This window comes from Echiichthys vipera (assembly GCF_963691815.1).
Source record: "Echiichthys vipera genome assembly, chromosome: 2".
NCBI lineage: Eukaryota > Metazoa > Chordata > Actinopteri > Perciformes > Trachinidae > Echiichthys > Echiichthys vipera.
Window position 1 is genome coordinate 35,307,434 of NC_139827.1, and position 20,784 is coordinate 35,328,217.

The 20,784-nt window shown below is 42.3% G+C and overlaps 2 protein-coding genes across 3 annotated transcripts in view; one reads left to right on the top strand and one right to left on the bottom strand.

Annotated features, from left to right (window-relative positions):
• The first annotated feature begins 825 nt into the window (after positions 1–825).
• Positions 826–6,878, top strand: ndufs8a (NADH:ubiquinone oxidoreductase core subunit S8a). The gene is made up of 8 exons (XM_083930395.1): positions 826–888; positions 1,909–1,964; positions 2,281–2,346; positions 2,728–2,817; positions 3,019–3,127; positions 3,805–3,868; positions 4,203–4,331; positions 6,672–6,878. The coding sequence occupies exons 2-8, from the start codon at positions 1,922–1,924 to the stop codon at positions 6,801–6,803; spliced, it is 633 nt and encodes a 210-aa protein (XP_083786521.1). The 5' UTR covers positions 826–888; positions 1,909–1,921; the 3' UTR covers positions 6,804–6,878.
• Positions 6,879–7,489: 611 nt separating this feature from the next.
• The window catches only part of LOC310959133 (uncharacterized protein), a 30,241-nt gene continuing 16,946 nt past the window's right edge, over positions 7,490–20,784 (bottom strand). Inside the window, exons 4-5 of one of the 2 annotated variants that reach the window (XM_083930377.1) lie at positions 18,786–18,926; positions 7,490–16,769 (exon numbers count right to left, since the gene is read on the bottom strand). In XM_083930377.1, the coding sequence (XP_083786503.1) occupies positions 16,716–16,769; positions 18,786–18,926 (195 nt within the window). In that variant the 3' untranslated portion in view covers positions 7,490–16,715. Of the gene's footprint in view, positions 16,770–18,277; positions 18,927–20,784 lie in introns of both variants that reach the window. The other variant, XM_083930376.1, reaches the window with a different exon arrangement.

Consider the following 20,784-nt stretch of genomic DNA (forward strand, 5'->3'; position numbering starts at 1 on the left):
CATGGAGGATTTGTCATTAACATGTACAAACTGAGATCTATCTGATATATATGACTTAAACCAGCTCAGTGCGGTTCCTTTAATGCCAATTAGATGCTCCAGTCTCTGTAGCATGCTGATAAACCTCCAAGCTTTACCTTTTCTCCCCAGATACGACGTTAATGTAACGTGAAATACTTCAGGAAACTCCATCATCATTTCCTCCGTCTTTCGAACCGGCATGATGTCGCCCTCTGGTTGCCAAGGAAACGTAAACATCACACTCAAAGCTTTTATCTTATTGGTTGAGCTTTTGAAAGGTCAGCAGCAACAAGGTCAAAGTTCAGCTGATTTAAACTTTGAGCGCAGCAGCAGAGAGACAAATGTGTGCACCGCTACATTGGGCTCTACCGCCTACAGCATAGGAAATGAATGGAACGGCCTTCACAAAGCGTTTTTTACTGCGTATCATGTTTAGGGCCTTCACACACGATATGTTTCTGATTTACATATATAAATTTACATTTTATTAAACTGTTCTCACTTAGGTTTAGAACATGATGGGATCTGTTCTGACACTCTGTGTGAAAGCCTTTGTAAATGTGGAAGTAAAATTCCATTGTTTTGGTCTTAGTTGAGCTTGTTTGTAACATTTGAAATGTGTGTTAACTGTTTGTATTTGGTGTCAAAGCAACGATACATGTGTTAATTTTACAGCCTACACAGACTGTTTTGCTAACTGTGTGAAGAGTTTGGGTAAGTCGTTCCCATTATTAAACAACTGTCATGGCAATCGTAAAAAGCTGTGCTGTAGTGACGCTATGACGTTGGGTAACTTCCTGTGCACGCACTGTCCGCTCCGTAAATCGTCCGCTGTTCTGGTTCAGAAGGCCAAATAGCGACATTTCGGTGAGTTTAAAACCAGTTCAATTCATGGCATGTAAATGCTTACACTGCTCTTTTCTGTCACATCACATAGTTAATTAAATATTATCATGTATCTGGTCTTGAAAGGATTATTATCACCTTTAATTTACCTTACGCGACCTTTGTGCAAAAGTCCTTGACAGTAGTGTTATGTGTCCTAACCTGGCTTCTATCTGTCTTAGTGTAGCGATAATCCTTTCCTTTTCACTCGTGTGCTGCGTGCAGAGAGGCTGTTGTGTGTTTACAAGGTGTTCTGTGTGGGATTTGCAGAGATACTTCGCTCTTGGCTAACACTAGCTAAACAATGTCATGCTACCGAGGTTAGTTAGCGTTACTTGTTAGCATCAGTGTTAGCTCAAGTCAAGAATCCCCGGTGAACGTTTATGTGAGCTCCCATCAGAGTGAGTTTGCTGTGCTTCAGTAAGTTATATGACTCTGTAACATGAAGTGAGATGCGGCTTACTTTAGCATCTGAGAAACGGTGCAGTGGAGAACAGGTGTTGACTAACAGAAGATGTCCTAACCTAATGTTGCAGTAATATTAAACGGGATGCACGGTATGGATTTCCCCCTGCTTCCATAACCGATGCCTGCCTGATCCTCTACTTCAGTCGACACTGATCAGATGTGGGAAGATGATAAGACGTAGATGGAGTCTTTTTTATCCCATACCTGTGAGCTATCCAAATCTTCCAGAAATCACTATCAACAATTTACCTACCGTAAACCTAAACATTCGAAATGTGTCCCCGTTTATTTATGTTGCAGTGTATGCGAAAAACCTCAGCTGACAGGAAGTTTACAGGGACCTGCTATCTAACAATGAAATTACATTGAAATGGTCACGCAAAATCAGTCCTGACTCCTGTTAATTTATCAAAACAACTACAAAAAAGTTGACCGACATGCTTTGGCCTTTATGAGATTGATGCTGTGTTGATAACATCGCTAGTTTGTCACTATTTGTGAACTGTTCCTCAAAGTGATTGTGTCTGTTTTCAGATTCAAAGACGTGATGGCTGCAACACTGCGTTTGCTTTACTCTGTGTCAAGGCCTGGTAAGATTTCTCAGCCTCAGGAACAGAAACCGCTCCAGATGCACACAAAATGCTCATCAGTCAATCCATCATTTCATTTTTCACATGAAGTCATATAATGTACAATTCCAGTGAAATGACTGTTTGATGATAATTTGTAAATGTCACAACAACAGTTGTAAAATCTCTGATCAAATATTTGTATCAATAATACTGTATGAGCCACATAAAAACATCAACATTAGGCACACATCAGGACCTGTGTAGCATCCTTCATTTGTATAATCAATAGCATGTAGTATCTCAATTATAATTCACTTTCTATCTATCATTTTAGGCACTCTTGTGTCCAGCCAGAATCTAGTGAGGTCCTTCAGTGTGTCCACACAAAAGCAAGGATTCAGTAAGTAATACTCCAGCACTTAAGCTCAACTCATTGGGTCGCAGATTGGTTCTTACGTGTCTTGTACGATTGATTAAGGAACTTGCCACATTCACCGATTATCTGTGGGTGTGCGTGTGCGTGTGCATGTGTGCGTGTGCGTGTGCGTGCGTGTGTGTGCGTGTGTGTGTTTTTCCGTTTTTCCGGCTACTCTCTGTATCAAACATGATGTGACATGAGAAATCCTCGTCTAAACTTGGACTACCCATTCAAAGACTTGATGCTAAACTTGGACTGCCCCATCAAAGACATGAGACTTGGACTACCCCATCACTTGTGACCATCTGTGGAACACACACACCACCAGTCTCAACAGCTGTTCTCTCCCCTGTGTTTGTGCAGAGTATGTGAATGCCCAAGACATCCCTACAGACATGAAGTCCGTCACAGACCGAGCTGCTCAGACGCTGCTGTGGACAGAGCTCTTCAGAGGTCAGCTCCATGTCACACACACACATACATAACAGAGATTATTTACAAACAATCAAATTAGCATTCATTTCCCTTTTTGCATTCACGTCGGTTCTTGGCTTCAGAATGAGATAACCTACATGCCTGAATCAAGTTTGTGAACTTTTAATGATTAATCGTTTAGCCCTATTTCAAACATGAATGATTGTGTTATGATGTCAGGTCTGGGCATGACGATGAGCTACCTGTTTAGAGAGCCCGCCACCATCAATTACCCGTTTGAGAAGGGGCCGCTGTCGCCTCGCTTCAGAGGAGAACACGCACTGCGCAGGTGAGGGCCACCACTAATCGACCACCTAGAGGATTGGGGCTATATGAGTTTTGAAAATCCACAAGAGTCTCAGCTTTCCAGTCAGACCCAATTTATGACTTTTAAGACCGTTTATGGACCCCAGTATTCAGAAATATCACAATACTCCATTTTAGAGTACTGTATGTATTCATGTGTGATGATGTTAATCCTCATAGCAGCAATTTTATTGAAGTGAGAGAATTTTTTGTATAAAACTGTGTCATGCAATTTATAACCACAAACTAGAGACCTGGAGCATTCAGAGGATAGCTGGTTTTTACAGATATAATGACAATAAGAGGGTTTCTGAGTACTCTGGACATAACACACTATCCAATCACTGAGAAAATGCTCCAAATGTCAATGTTTTTCATCCATTTTCCTATGGTGTTCCTCAGGGTCTGGTTGTCGTAATGTGGTATTTTGGAGGGACTTTTGACCATTTTTATTAATTCTTGAGCAGTAAAAAATAGATACATTTAGCACCAAATCTGTGTAACAAACAGTTTAGGAGACCTGAGTGAGCATGAGAATGGCTTATTATATATATATTTAAACCTTAATGTACAAAAGACATTTTGTAGCTCATATTAAAGATGCAGTAGCAGCACTCTAGATCCCTCCTTAACAAAATCTTTGTAATGATGTTTCAACAGGTATCCTTCAGGAGAGGAGCGCTGCATCGCCTGCAAGCTGTGTGAAGCCATCTGCCCTGCGCAGGTACACACATGCACACGCACACACGCACTCACACTCACTAGATATGGCTTGATTGAGGGGCGCCCTGAGGCTCACCCGGTAGAGTGGGAGCCCCATATACAGAAGGTAAAAGTCCCAGGTTCACCTCCGACAAAACAACTTTGCTTATATTTCTGTTTAAATCGTAAGTGACTGTCTTAACTGGCAATAACATGTGGAATGTACGATTAAATAAACATTTATTGTCAGTTGTAAATTCATCTTTTATATTCAATCTCCATTCCTGATATCAGATCAGAGAAAAAACTGAGCTCTGAGAGTGAGTTTCTTCATGTCCAACAATGTGTGTGTCCAGGCCATCACCATCGAAGCAGAGACTCGTGGTGACGGCAGCAGGAGGACGACTCGCTATGACATCGACATGACCAAATGCATCTACTGCGGCTTCTGTCAGGAGGCATGTCCTGTGGACGCCATTGTAGAGGTGTGTATGATCCTGATGATGCAGGCCCTCAACATGCTCAGGCATGCTCCCTTTCTCATGTGGCACATCACATGATCGCTGATCCTTCAAGTTCTTTGAACAGTGCCCTTTGTTTCCAACTGTTTTTTGTTTCTAAGAGATCTTGCCTTCCAAGCACTTCTGCACAGCTGTTTGTTCTGTGCCACCACTTTTCATTAATCAGACGTCAAAATGAGACAAAAGGGGGCACATATTGCACTGCAGTGTAAGAGCAGATGCACAATTAAAAGCGAGGTTAAGGGTGTAACCGTAGCTAGACAAGTAGGAATGGAATATGAAGAAAACAAATCAAATATACGGCCATGAGTATGAAAATAGATAACTGACATTTGTGCTGTTTTGCCTCATTATGAACAAACTATAAACAAGTTGAATAGAAAAGCTGTTTCTGCTGCAACTACAAAAGATTTCCTCAAAAGTGGAATTATAATTTATAAAGTACTGGTTGCTAATTAAATTAAAGCCACTTTCAGATCAATTTGATTGCAGTTTAACATGTTGGTCTCATGTCTGAATAAATATGGGTCACTTTTCCATAAAAGTCATGATGCCAATCTCACTGTCAGAACTGTAGCATTTCTGTATCACTTTCAACTCTGACACAAGTCTGAATGAAAGTCTGTTGGATTAATGTGAAGACTGCTACAGCACACGTGTTCAACATGCAGAGAGAGAGGAAAACCCTAAATATAATCTCTCAATCATCATCTCCTGCCAGCCCAGCTGTCTTGCGTAGCGTGTGTATGCCTGTCTGTTGGTTGGTGTGTTTAGACTGTGTTTACTGTGTTTATGTCATAGCTGAAAATGAAACTAAACCGAGGAAAGCAAAGGTTTTGTCGGAAAAGAAAAAAAAAAGGGACAGTGACAGAATCCGAGGGCGGACAAGGATCAGTATTGGCCCAGAGTTCTCTCGCTGGCGTGAGCTAAAGGAGGAAGAGGGCTTCACCTCGATGGACACTTAGCTCTCATGATGTAGGACTACTAGTTAATGAGCTACCTGAACGAAAGGACTTTGATATTTTGGTCTCTGGAAAAAAAAATAAAACCTTCAGGTTCTTCTGGCTTGGGCGGACTGTGTTGCGTGTATCCTTGGCTTGTCAACAAATGCACGTTTATGGACAACTTTTAGGACAGTAGTCTGAGAAAATACTGTTTCCCAACTATAGGGGGAGCCTGAGAGCAAGTCCTAGGTGTGGCTTTAACTCAGCGCTGCCCAATCTGTTCCTGGAGGGCCACTCTCCTGCATGTTTTAGGTTTCTCTCTGCTCCAACACGATTTTTTCTTTAACGATTTTTGAACCTGTGACAAGCTTCAGCTGCTTGATAATGAGCACATCATTAGATTCAGTATCCTCAAAGCAATTTCAGTCAAAAACAACTGGACTGGTTGTTTGTCTAGGAAGACGTTTTACCTCTCATCCAAGAGGCTTCATCAGTTCATGTACGCATCTGACCAGGCTGGGACTGGTCCAACTAACTGGTGTGGAGATCCAGGTATTTAACCTCTCACAAGGCCGATGATGTCACTGACACCCTTTGTGCTCCAAGTGCCCACGCCCGTCGTTAGAGTGACAGTCGTTGGTGGGCAGTTGGTTTCGACTTCGTTAGTGCTCTATTGAGTCTGAACGACAGTCGTTGGGGTCACCCGGGCCATGTGTGAACAGTTGTCCTTTGAGGTTAGATTGTTGAATCTCCTGGGAAGGGATGAAAGGGCGGCATTGTAAATTGGAGATAAGTGGTGTCTCTCACTTATCTCCAATTTACAATGCCGCCCTTTCATCCCCTCCCAGGAGATTCAACAATCCAACCAACGACTGTCACTCTAACGACGGGCGTGGGCACTTGGAGCACAAAGGGTGTCAGTGACATCATCGGCCTTGTGAGAGGTTAAATACCTGGATCTCCACACCAGTTAGTTGGACCAGTCCCAGCCTGGTCAGATGCGTACATGAACTGATGAAGCCTCTTGGATGAGGGGTGAAACGTCTTCCTAGACAAACAACCAGTCCAGTTGTTTTTGACTGAAATTGCTTTGAGGATAACGATGACTTGGACGAATGAGAACATTCACAGGCATTAGATTCAGGTGTGTTGGAGCAGAGAGAAACCTAAAACATGCAGGACAGTGGCCCTCGAGGAGCCGAGTTGGGCAGCCCTGCTTTAAATGACGCAACTGATGTGAAAGTAAATCTTTTAACACTGCCTGTTTTAATGACAGTCCTCACCTTTGCCTTTTGTCCACTCTTTGTTCTGAATCCTGCTCTTCTCTGTTACATTCCTCTCTCTTCCCTTCTTTGTTCAGGGTCCTAACTTTGAGTTTTCCACGGAAACCCATGAAGAACTGCTCTACAACAAGGAGAAGCTCCTCAACAACGGAGACAAGTGGGAGGCAGAGATAGCTGCAAACATACAAGCTGATTACCTCTACCGATAGACCACACACACACACACACACACACACACACACACACACACACACACACACACACACACTCTGTATAGTTGGCACCTACCAGAAAAACCTCTCTGACACGTACACATACGTCCATACTGTACATACTGTAGGAAGACGGGCTCGGCTGTGGATGTGATTCTGGGTTTGCCGATGCATCTTATATTTTAAACCAAACATCACCAACACATTTCCTTTCGTGCCAGCGTCATCCTCTTCCCAGATGATCACTATACGTCTCTGATTTTTACCGTGTCATTGTTTGGATTACATATTTATTGTATAATGATGAATAGTGCTGTGGCTGTCTGTGCGATGAGTGTACAACAGTCATGCTGCTTCAGCACGGTCAGTGGTCCAGTCATGCTGTGGCCGTACCAGGGCTGTACCCTGATGGCAGATTGCAGTCTCCAGATGTCCCACACAACTATACAGGGGTTACTGTAATTATCTTGGAAGTCAATGCAGAGTTTTCTGGTTTTTGTGCTGTTTCCACCCTGACTAGAGAAATAAAATTCTGGCAGAAACTTAATGTGTCGAATGTGAAAGTTCCATCTTACAGTAAACCACATGTCTTGGCCACTGAACGGAGCAGACTCCACCCATGAGATGGAGTTCAAAGCTCTTGAAAAAGCGGTCAGTGGACGTTGAGTTAAGAGGGATGTTTTGTGTGATACAGCGGTCTGGGGTAAAACCTCCCCCACCACACTTCTCTTTCTACACAGGTCTGATGTGTAAAAAGTGAAAATAAATGACACAACTAACAGGATCTCTTAAAATTGTTTCCATGAAAGCATAGAAGATGAGCTCATACCGTGCTTCTAGCTAAAACCTAACTGAGCATTCAGATAGAAAAATATGAATAGTTAAGAATAAACTATGATTTTTTCAGTTTTTATTTTAGTTTCTAGACATTTTTAAAGATAATAAATATTGATTAAAGCATTCCAAGCTGGAGCTCATTGAAGCAGACTATATTTTAACTAACAAGGCTTTTACACATTTTTATATATTTTTTTATCCCAAAATACATATTTTTTGCATTAATGATATTACAATCAGAACAGAAACCAGACAGCGCTGCATATGCGCTCCCTCGTGTGTGCACAGGCATTTATTTTAGAGACAAGTTTAGGAGATTGATTACGAGGGGAGGCATCCTACCAACCTGTCAACATCAAAAAACAAATGTGCAAATTGATTCAAATGACACAGAACCAGATGAACCTGGAGGACAAACAAAAAAGAAAACGGCAAAGTCCTGGGAGGAGAAGCATCTTGGCCTCTATGATCTGGAAAAAAATGACTTTGTATACAAGGAACTGATGGTGGACACGGGCTGATAGCACTTGAGATTAAGACTTAAGTATTAGATAAAACACAAACTACAAAGAAATGTTTGGTTACTGTATGAAAGCCTTTTTTACTGTTAGGCCTTTATGGTATCTTACTCCAAATATAAGGTGACCGAAAAAATGACAAACACAAAAGTTAGTGTTGAGCCCTGACTTAAACTGTTTTTTTCAGTCTGTAGATACCTACTGTACGTTATATCAGCAGGGGTGAACTTGCTTCTCAAACCAGGGGTACACTTTTATCATCAACATTTTTAATATTAACATATCAACATTAACATAGCAAAAAAAAGACAGATGTTGATGTCAAATGAACCTTATGCTGTCACTCAAGTAATTGACTCTTTATTGAATTCCATTATTCTCTCTATATAGATGTGCATTGACTCATGAGCACATTTTGACTGCACCCATTGTTTAATTATACCCAGTGTGATTGTTGCGTTCTGCGTTGTCACTGCAGGCATATTAAAGGCAAAAGGCCATCAGTGAGCGTGTACAGTATGTGTTAATGTCAGAGCCACACTTCTTTATCATCATAAACAGAGAAGGTATGACACGAAGAGGTCATGCATCACCTGGGGTAGGAAGGAACGATGAAGAAAAGTAGTCCCACCCTTGTCTTCTATGATCACACAACACCAAGAACTGGGAGGGATCTGAAAGGGTTCTCTCATCTGATCACTGTTTTTTTCACTAAATAAAGGTTTTTGTTGAAGTGCCTTGGTTATTTAAAGAACATGCTGGTAGTACAGCAGTGGGATAGACACAGAGGATATTCTGTCAAATTCTGGACAATAAAAACAGTATTTCAGAATAAAACAAGTAATAATTTGTTCTCATATTTTACTCTCCTGTGTGTGTGTGTGTTTGATAAGATTGATCATATTTGCGCATTATTTAATATATATTGCTAATCATCTGTCAATATTCATAATTTACTCTCCTGCTATGGCCATACAGGTTTCTGATCTATCATGCCAATACAACTTATTTGAGAGGGCGAGAGAGAGAAAATGGAATGGAGCACAGTATAGAATAAAACTGCAGCTATGTGTTCCACTGTAACAAATAATTCTAATCAATTAGGCACATTAGGTTTCCTGTGCAGCTTCATTTTAGTATCTCCCACACGCCCACAGAGGACACATGGACAGCTCCAGTGTTGGAGGGTTCCTTTTTAAATGTATTCCCTCACAGATTACTGATTACATGTCCTAAAATGTAATCTGTAATGCATTCCCTTGGATAACTCAAGTAAAGTAATGTATTCTAAATACTTTTTACTTTCAGCTTACTTCAAAATGGTCCAGCTGAACGTGTTTATCTGGGACACTGATTTTAGTTCACACTTGCATTAGACAATCTTATTCCTGTCTTCAGAGAAAAAGTTATGCAAATACACAAAACACAAATGTGGTACGTTTTGTCCTGCATCTGTTCATCATGGGTGTGAGGTGGACATCCTCAACAATAAACATAAAAGAGAAAAACCTTCCCGCCAACAAGAAGATAAAACACAGCCATCTGGCTATTTTTTTTCTTTCTGGTATTTGACGTCCTGCAGTCAAAAACACTACAGGTGACCAACCTGCAGCTACTACTCATTACATTTAGCAATAACATTTCAATATCTTCAGATCTATCTATTTTTCTAGATCTATCTATCCCTCCATCCATTCCTACATCCATCCATCCATCCATCCATCCATCCAAGCCTTGAGGATTGACAGGGTGTTACCAAGCCCCCACCATTTCCTGGTTGATCCAATCAGGAAGCTCCAAAAGCGTCAGTTCTCTGAGTGTCCACTAGGGGCAGGTTTCATAACAGAGCAGTTTCTCATTGACCCCCATGTTACAGTTTTTCTCGATTGCTAAGACACATTTCTTGAAAGCTTCTCTCCCTTTCTCTAAACTGTAAACACAAACCCCAATTTTCAAGCTACGTTCACAAAACCTCAGACTCTTCTTGCAAAACCAAACTTTCACCTCAAAACAGTTCAATCTGTGCCCAAAACTGAACTTTGTTGTCAAATCATGCCCCAAGTCAATCAAAATTAAAAACACTACTGAGCAGTCACTAAACACTACATAGAAAAATAGAAACAATGTTCAGGACATGAAGCTGAATGCATGTTGCAAAACAAAAAAACTTGCATTTAGCACTTTACACAAAGACAAAAAAACTCTCAAATCAGTGCTCTCTGAACTGACTTTATATATTCCCTCACATCATTAGCCACAAGTGTTATCAATTTTGAGTTGTTGTGTTCAAGTAGTGACAACCGTGCTTTAATTGTGTTTGACTTTTGCCACCTGTGCTCACCATTATGCAGCACATGTGAATCACAATGAAAATGTGTTGGTAAGTTGTGTCTAAACAGGTGAAAAGTGCTCATGGTTCTGCCAAAAGAGTGATTGATTCAATCAGTGTGTTCAGGCAACAGAGAAATTGGTTCAGACAACAGGATTTAGTGTTTTAGCAATTGAGAAAAACTGTAAACAGGCCGTTTACACAGCATCATTAAACCTGTTTATGGGCTGGGACAAAATAACATTCTAGTCTGTATGTTTAGGACATATCTCCATGACAATGCTGAGGGGGTGAAGTTGTTTGTACCAGTCTAGTTTCTATTTTATTGGAGGTTAAAGTGTATGAATAATTAAGGGCGTGGCCTCTTGAGTGACAGCTCGCCTCTGGCCCTCACTTCTCCTCGGAGGCTAATTGTCAGGATTAGCATCATTAGCATGCTAACTTCGTCATCTGAACCTGGACTGTGGTCATTTATGTGGTGGTGTTTCCATAAGTGACAAGATGGTTTGTTCTTCGATCAACTGAACCAACAGATAGTTTAGGAACACAACATGTTAACGTTAGCACTGTTATGCTAATTAAATAGCCACACTTGCAACATGACTTGCAGTTCAGCCTGCTATCTATGACACATACACTAGATGCTAATTTGGAGCAGCGAGAGGATTCAGGCCGTGAGGGTCGATGTTTTACAGTCTATGAGCATGGTACTGTGAATATCAGTTTAAATCATACATTATAAATGTTGCCTGCACTTCACTCCTGGAGCAGGAGACACAGGACAATGGGCTCCCACTCGATCTAATGTGAGCTAATGTGGCTAATTCTGTAAATGTCAGCCAGATGGACGTATCTCCCTCCCCCTAACGTCACACCAATCCCCTTTTTTGTTAAGAGGAAATGAGGCGGAGTCAAAGTCTGACAAAATGGCGGCAAAATGGCAGCTCCCAGAGGCGCATATGATTGGATTAAGTTGAGAAAACGAGCCCCAGCGGAGAGACTACGTCTATTTTTTTATAAAGTCTATGGGTGTTATAACCATCCTTGGACCTTCAGCCATGTTTTGCCCTTGTGTGGCTAGCTTAACTGCTACTTTGGAGGATGTTAGACATTTGCATTTCTAGTTTACAAAACAGTGATTCTAAATATACATGTTTGGATTTTTATGGTATTTAATATCAGTACAGTATCCAAAAATGATACTAATAAAAAAAAAAAAAAAACAGTTTTTGCTGATAACCTACTTTGTGAGATCCTGATGTGGCTCCTTTTTTTCTTTTCTTTTTTTTTTTTTTACAGCTAGAGAATGAGTGATGTCACTGTTGCTTGTTTCTGATTGATTGATTGATTCTGATCTAAGGTGTTACAACCGTCCCCTGTAACAACTGTACCTGGTCTCCCCGACTACCAAATGTAGTCAGTAATGAATTGCGATCATATCGGCCACAGTAGAGATGAGATGTGGCCTGAAAATCTTTGGTAAGATGTTTGTCAATGTGACGAGAGGCGGAGCACAGCTGCAGCTGTTAGAGAAACACAACAGAAACCACAGTAGGGTAACACCGGCTCACACTGATGACTGTACCCGGGGCAGCTGTTAGAGAAACACAACAGAGACTACAGCAGGGTAACACCGGCTCACACTGATGACTGTACCCGGGGCAGCTGTTAGAGAAACACAACAGAAACCACAGTAGGTTAGCACTGGCTCACACTGATGACTGTACTCAGGGCAGCTGTTAGAGAAACACAACAGAAACCACAGCAGGGTAACACCGGCTCACACTGATGACAGTACCCGGGGCAGCTGTTAGAGAAACACAGTCTAAAAAGGCAAAGACTGTGACGTCCATATGGAGAATGACAGGAGCCTCCACATTGGGGTATACAGAAAACCCACTCACACAGATCAATATCTACTGTTCGACTCTCACCACCCTTTGGAACACAAGCTTGGCGTTTTCAGAACACTGCAGCATAGAGCTGATAACGTACCCACCAGCTCACAGGCCCAAGGGGAAGAACGCAAGCACCTGAGAGGCGCCTTCACAACTTGTGGCTACCCCAGCCGGACCTTTGTGAAAACTGCAGCTGCTTCCAGAAAGAAAACCAAAGTGGTTGAGAAAGAAAAAGAAAACAAGAGAAACAATATAGTCATCCCGTATGTGGCTGGGGTATCAGAGAAACTCAGGAGGATCTTCAACAAACACTGCATCCCTGTGTATTTCAAACCCGGTAACACACTCAGACAGAGACTAGTACATCCCAAGGACAGAACACCACACCACCACAAAAGCAACCTGGTTTATGCTGTCCAATGCAATGAGGAATGCAAAGATCTCTACATTGGAGAAACAAAACATCCACTGCATAAACGCATGGCCCAACACAGGAGAGCTAACTCCTCAGGCCTGGACTCCGCTGTCCACTTACATCTCAAGGAGAAAGCCCACTCCTTTGATGACAACATTGTCCAAATCTTGGACAGAGAGGACAGATGGTTTGAAAGAGGAGTAAAAGAAGCCATCTATGCAAAAGTGGAGAAACCATCGCTTAACAGAGGAGGGCTGAGACACCACTTATCTCCAATTTACAATGCTGCCCTTTCATCCCTTCCCAGGAGATTCAACAATCTAACCTCAAAGAACAACTGTACACAAATAGCCTCCTGTGACTCCAACGACTGTCGTTCAGACTCAATGGAACACTGACGAAGTCAAAAACCAACCTCCCACCAACGACTGCCACTCTAACAACGGGCGTTGGCACTTGGAGCACAAAGGGTTCCAGTGACATCATCGGCCTTGTGAGAGGTTAAATACCTGGATCTCACACCATTTAGTTGGACCAGTCCAAGCCTGGTCAGATGCGTACATGAACTGATGAAGCCTCTTGGATGAGAGGTGAAACGTCTTCCTAGACAAATAACCAAGTCCAGCTGCTTTTGACTGAAATTTCTTTGAGGATAACGATGACCTGGACAAATGAGAACATTCACAGGCTTAAAGTTTATGACTAATTAGGGGCGCAGGCTCTTGAGTGATGTCGTCGGAGATTAGTCAATAAGGATCAGTGAAGAAAGATGAAGAGACAATAAGAGCGGCTTTCTCCATGTGAGTTTATTTCCAAATGATTTCCTTGCAAGGATGGCTGTCTTAAAGACGCCTGCACAAACAGCTCCCGTCAGCAGGACGGTTCAAATAAAGATAGCTAAAAACTGCCCAGCTGGCATTCCATTTACAGCAACATATCAGGACACAAGGGCGACTTGTTCTGTGTTTTGAGTTACACAAAGTCATAATTATAAATTTCCGTCAGAGTAACAGCTAGCCCCTGGCCCTCACTTCTCCTCGGAGGCTAGTTGTCAGGATTAGCATCGTTAGCATGCTAACAACGTCATCTGACTGTGGTCATTCATGTGGAGGTATTACTATATGTGACAAGATGGTTTGCTCTCTGATCAACTGTACCAACAGATGGTTTAGGAACACAAAATTTTAGCTCTGTAATGCTAATTAAATAAATGCACTTGCACCAAACTTGCAAAATAAGTTAGTCTACTATCGATCGCACATACACTAGCTGCTAATCTGGAGCAGCGGGAGGATTCAGGCCGGATTTCGGCCGTGAGGGTCTGTGTTTTACAGTCCATAGGCATAGTACTGTGTTGAATATTAGTTTAAATCATAGAACAAATAATGCTTAGCAAAGTATTCAAGATATCCCTCTCCCTAGCAACGCCCTTCAGCACCTCTGTTCCTATGTTTCGATGCCACATGAGCTATAAATAATATCTCCAGCGTGTTCTGGGTCTACCCCGAGTCAGTTACTTACTCTCAACCCCCAGGGTGCAATCCACTGTTTTCTGGCAGAGGACCTAACCTCAAACTTGAAGGTGCTGACTGTCATCTCAACCGCTTCACACTATACTGCAAACTGCCCCACAGCTCGCTGGAGGTCACGTTCTGACTAAGCCAACAGAACCACGTTGTCCGCAAAGAGTAGAGATGCAATTCTGAGGTTCCCAAACTGGACACTCTCCGCCCCCTGGCTGAGCCTTGATATCCTGTCCATGAAAACCACAAACAGAGTGACAAGAGGCAACCCTGGCAGAGGCCAACACGCACTGGAAACGTGCTTGACTTTGTGCAGAGTATATGAATACAGCATTCACTTTGGTCATACAAGGAGCAGATGGCTCGCAGCAAAGACCCCAATTCAATTCAATTCAATTCAATTTTATTTATACTGCCAAATCATAACAAAAGTTATCTTAAGACACTTTACAGAGTAGCTATAGACCACACTCTGTGACTTATTTATGATTTACATAGACCCAACAATTCCCCCGTAGAGTACGGTGGCGTTGAAAACCTTCCCTTTAACAGGCAGGAACGTCGGACAGACCCAGCTCTGTGGAGGACGGACATCTGTCTTGACGGTTGGAGAGGAAGAAAAGGAGAGAGAAAGAGAGAAAAGAAAGACAGATGGAAAGAGAGACGACAGACAGACACACACACTTCCAGAGATGCAAGCAACCACAGAAGTAACAGTAACTATAATAATAGTTATAGTGATGTAAATATGACGTATATGTTATGGCAGTTAATACAGCAGAGCAGCAAGAAACAGGCACAGCCAAGGTCACATAACATGACAATACCAACCGTAGTGGTAAATATGGAGTTGAATTAGTAACATGCATTGATGAGACATGAATGATACATTTCTCAGAGTATCAGGAATAGTATTATCCCCGACAGACTAGGCCTAGGCATAACAACATTGTTGTGTTGTAAAAAATTAAAAGGAAGCTAGCAGGTAAGCTAATCAAGAGAAACGGTGTTTACAGTCAGGACAAGTGTAGCTATATTCAGAATGCATGAGTTTCAAGAAGTGATACTGCCACCTTCTGGCGTGATATATGTATGGAGGCACACAAGTCTGTACCACAGACTCACTGAAATTAGCTTCTGAAGATCTCAGTATTCTCTAGAATCAGTAAACTACATTCCAGCGAAACAAGGGGGTGGCCTTTACATCTGAAAACAGCAGACAAGAATGCAATGACAGTCGCTGATGTAACATCGGATGTAGATGAACAGCTCGCCCAGGCCATTTACTGTAATAGTCCACCAATGCGATGGCAGTCAGGTGGAGCAGAATGGAATGGGTCCATGATATCCATGGCAAGGTTTTCTCAGACTGCATTGGGAAGGGGCACCGGTTGCATTGGAGCAGCTCTGGTTATGGCAGTTTTGTCATGTTGGGAGCAGGTGGTGCATGACTTAATGGCAGCTTCAACATCAGAGTCCGTACCAGGCCACCAATAAAGCTCCCTAAGCCTTTGTTTTGTCCTCACCATGCCTTGGTGAGTGTTGTGGGCAAGCTGTATGAGTTGTGGCTTAAGAGTCTGTGGAATTAAAACTTGCTGAGTACCTCTAACCAAAACCTCATTAAGTTCAGCCTGTCTGTGCACGGCAGAAGGGCAAGAAGGCAGGATCCCAGCACCCCATATTCCTGCAATATCCCCCTTGGGGGATGGAGTCATAAGCCATCTCAATGTTCCCAAAGAACATGTAGACTGGATGGACATACTCCCATGTCCCCACAGCAGTCCTTCTAGGGTAAAGTGCTGTTCAATTGTTCCACGGCCAGGACGGGACCTGCATTGTCCTGCAGCCTCCCCCACCATTTGATCCAACTTGCCACCAAATGGAGTTCAGTTGACAGTTCTGTTCCTCTCTTCACCTTAATGAGGAAGACAAATGGCCACAGATCTGATAATATTGTTGCAGTCCACCATCAGAACTAGTCTCCAAGGCTGGGTACTCCAAGCTGCTGTTCTACGCATATGAGTCTGTGTATCGTCTATCCAACAAAGAAAAGTATGGTTGGGGCAGCCGTTGGCTGAGTGGTTAGAGCAGTCGCCCCATGTAAAGAGGCTGAAGGTCCTCGAGGCAGCGATACATTCGGTATTTTAGTCTTCACAATGCAATAGTTATTTTAGACTGATTTGAGAATCACTGTATGATGTCTTCATGTTGGGTTAAGAAGACAAATTTTAGTACACATAATCCAGCAATTTTTGATGATATTGATAACTTGGAGTTCTCCATGGTATCTTCTTGAGGATGATTTCATTGAAGCCCCCGTTCCACCAGTTCCTCATCCAGCTGAAACATTTGGCTGCAAAGTAAAGCACTCCAACACCAAGGAGAATCTTCACCAAGCCAACGCCACCACCTTCCTTCTTTTTCTTGACTTCATCATCAAAACCTAGAGAGAGAAATTCACAATTAGGCCTGTCATTATTCCCTGCAGTAAATAAGCCAAACTGACTGGACACAGCAGTGCTGATTTAAATGACCAAAGTCACCCTGATCACATCAATTAGGATTTGTTCAACTACAATTACCAAAACATAGCTAAGGTCAGCACAAATTTGGAGTTTTATTCCCTCGGCCCAAAAGGATAGAGGGGAATGGAATTTTGATTGTTGTGCTCACAACATTGAAAAAATACTTTTAAAAAAGTCAACACCAACCTTATTTTCTAGACATAATGCCCGTTACTGAATACTCCATATACTTCACTACCAACAGTTTTCATAGGGACTAATTCTTCTGCATTAAGTACTTCCTGTGACTGTGTTGGGGCATTTTTACTGGAAAGACACGTAGTTAAGTTATTTAGAGGTCATTTTTAACACTGAGTAAGCCTACCACAAATACCATTGCTTTAAAAGCCATTTCTTCTTACGAAAAGAAAAAAATCCTCTGATATCGTACAAAATATGACTTCCTATTTAATAATGTGAAACGGTGACCAGTAGTGGACCGCGATTGTTTTGTTTATGAACCAAATGATGACAATTAAGTTTAGGTAGCAAAACTACCGTTACGTGACCCGTTAAGTAAAGGCAGCAAACTAGAGGACAACAACTTTAGGTTTAGGCATGACAACAAATTAGTGAGGATTAGAAAAAAGGTTGTGGTTTGTCTTAGTTCTTTCAGGTCCCCTAGCTGGAAGTCCTGTGTTTTGGAACCTATCCACCTCTCCGACCCTCCTCCCTAAGTGGATTTTGGCACTCTTAGGGGCCGTCCATACGAACGCAGGTATTTTTTAAAGCGTGTGTTTCTCTGCACGGTCTGGCCTTTTATCCACACGTAACAGCAGTTGTGCGCTCCTGAAACCAGATTTTTTTGTAAATGGAGTCCAGGGTGAACTTTTTTAGTCTGGTTTCAGCAGTCATGACAGGAAAACCGAGGAAAACCACGATTTCTTGTTGACAATGTTTGACGTCACACTGTGCGACGGTTAGTTGTATCCATGGAGATGTGTGGCACACTCTAGACTTGACCAGCAGATGGAGCTGGCTTTTGGGATTTCATGGGGTTGGAGATATTTTTTATCACACTGGTGGTGTGGACAAATGTTTTTTTAACCAGGGGCCCTAAAAGTTTGGTTTCAAAAATACCTGTGTTCGTGTGGACTAGGCCTTATACTACATCATCTGATTACCTTCTTTGCTCCAGACGGGATCTCTACAGTAATAAATACATGGAATACATATGAATTACAGTGCATTACTTTCCGTAGTTATATTTACAAACAGTGGATGAGGACAGCTAGAATCACCTTAGCTAGCCAATCACACGTAATGAAGTTGTACACTTTAGTGTTCAAAATTCTATCTAGACCTTGCTCACATGTAAATAATCCAACTGTAGAAGTGCAAAGAACTGTGAAGCACATACAGTAGCAAATGCGGACTGCACCTTTACCTTTATACGGCTGCTCCCATCCAGACAACCAATTACGTTGCCTCAAAGCTCTTGGTCTCTTGTTGGATTTAGGCGTCCTGTATTTATGTTGTACTTCACTATGGCAAGCCGCATGTCCTCTGTTGTGTGATTTTACATTGACAATGTAGTTCACTGGCTGGTCATAGCTGAAGGGCTCGAAGTTGACATCTAGTTGCTGGTTGAATGCTTCTGAGAAGAAATGTAAGCTATCCTGCATTGTTCTCGCTGTAGATCCACTGTAGTTCTGCATCATGTTGAACATTTGCTGGAGTGAAGATTCTGGGTAGTATATATCTCCCATATTGTTAACCTCTATATCGTCACAGTAGCCTGTCTGTGTGAGAAAGGTAGTGAGATTTAGCTGTGAGCTCTGCAGTGCTTCAATCAGTTCAGGGCTGATTTCATAAGTCCGGTCAGTTCTGAACCTCCCAAAGGCAGCTCCGTCATGCTCTGTGACATAAACCGTTTCCACCACCCGGGTTCTCACCTGGTAACTGATGATGATGCGGTCTATATTGTAAATGCCACTGTTACCATCCAACCCATAATTTTCCCTCACATATGTAGGGAGGTTTGCAGAAGCTGGGTAGGTTTCTGTGTTCAGGTTACCAACTTCAAAGTATGCAACCTAGAGAAGGAGAGAGAGACAGCAAGATCAACAGCTTTATTTAAATGAAAGGTAGGCTAGTAGTGGACAAAAATACAAATTACAAGATTTTGACGATCAGTCAATTATAGGCAAGACTTGACCAATTAGATTTGATTATGTAAATTCTTAGTTGGGGACACCCCTAGTCTATGTTGTATTTTTATTATGGTCTATTCCACTGGTTCTCAAACTGTGGTATGCGTACCACTGGTGGTTCATGAGCTCTCTCAAGTGGTACGCAGGAGGAAGCTGAATTAAATAAAACAGGCCTTTTTTTTTTACAATTCTAATGAGAATATTTAAACTATATAGATCACTGAAATGTAATATAAAAATAAGTTTTGCCTTCATAAAAGTCTATTGTTCATTTCGCGGGCACCCAGTACTCCCAGTGAATAATTCCAGAACACTGCAATTGTGGCTCCAAACTGGAATGTCACACCGCGGTGAGGAATGTCCTGTCTTGGGCTTTTTGTCTTGTGAATTTCATGGTTTTATTTTGAAAAGTAACTCTCCTCTCGTTTCAGGTCACTTGCCCTTCCTCTTGTGTCACCGGTCTGGTGTCTCCCCTAATCCCTGATTGTTTCCACCTATGCTCCCTTCCCTGGTGTATATATTGCCTTTGTCTTCCCCTGTCACGTCGCCAGAGTATTTCGTCTTGTCATGAAGCTCCAGCATTTCACAGCCTTGCCACAGAGTTGCCTTTGTATATTGATAAGTATTGCCTTGCTTGTTTTTCTGTTTCCATGTATACCTCTGAAGAAGAGTTATTTTGATTTTGATAAAGTTTTTTTGGTTAGTTGTGAACCCTTTTGTTTTCTAGAAAGCCATAGCTTTATGTTTTGTTCCTCCCTCCTTGTGGAGCGCTTTGATTTTGTAATTATTCTCAGCCCAGTGTAGAGTAGATAATTTAATAGCCTTTTGTCCTTTTCCTCCATGAGAGTGATTTTCTGTTGGTGTAACGTTTCTTAGTTTATTCATTATTTTAGACCAGTGTAGAGTTTTTGGTTTCACCTCCTTCGGGAGCGATTTTCAGTTTCTAGCCCTGTTTCATTGTTTTCTTGTCTACCCTCTGTCAGTTGACGAGGTAGAGTTTTATAGCCGTTTTGTTGTCACTTCCTCTGAAGGAGATACAAGTGCTACAGAATAAAAGCCTGTCATACTCGTTCTCTGACTGCATCTGAGTCCTCATTTCGCCAGGCCTGACATGGAATAATTCGGAGGGAGGAGGTGGGCAATATTTCGAGCCCTACTTTCCCTGCTTTGGAGAGTTTTCTCTCAGAAAATGACCCGACCCTCGATGATGAGGTCAGAGACAACATCGTTGCGCACCTGGTCTCGCTCAGAGGACAGTTCTGTGAGTGCTTCCCAGTGACGGTCGGATCGAACAGCTGGATGAGAAACACGCTCATCGTGGAAACCTCCGAAATGCCAAAGGATTTCACTGCTGGTGAGCAGAGGGTCTAATAGAACTGTCTTGCGATGAAGCATTGAAGTCTGCTTTCAGAAGACAGTTGTTGGACTTTTGGATACAGCAGCACAGTGAATACCCTGCACTTGCAGACAAGGCCGTGTGCTTTCTCATTCCTTTTGCAACCCCATATCTCTCTTCGCCCACTGTCATTAAGACTAATAACAGAAGCAGGATGGATGCTGAGCCCGACCTGAGACTGAAGCTGAGCTCGATTGACCCAGATATCGCAGGACTTTGGTCTCAGAGGCAGGCTCACCCTTCTCATTAGGCTTGTAAGTTGTCAGCAGTATTTAGCCTTTAAAAAAAGTTTTTGCGAGATGGTGTATCGTCTCCATAACAACGGCTCTCTGTACTTCCGTTCTG

Bases quoted from the DNA above. Each gene is read 5' to 3' on its own strand.
- ndufs8a (XM_083930395.1), top strand. From the start codon at position 1,922: ATGGCTGCAACACTGCGTTTGCTTTACTCTGTGTCAAGGCCTG. The intron at 2,818-3,018 runs GTCAGCTCCATG...TTATGATGTCAG, and splicing joins GTGGACAGAGCTCTTCAGAG to GTCTGGGCATGACGATGAGC. The intron at 3,128-3,804 runs GTGAGGGCCACC...ATGTTTCAACAG, and splicing joins GGAGAACACGCACTGCGCAG to GTATCCTTCAGGAGAGGAGC.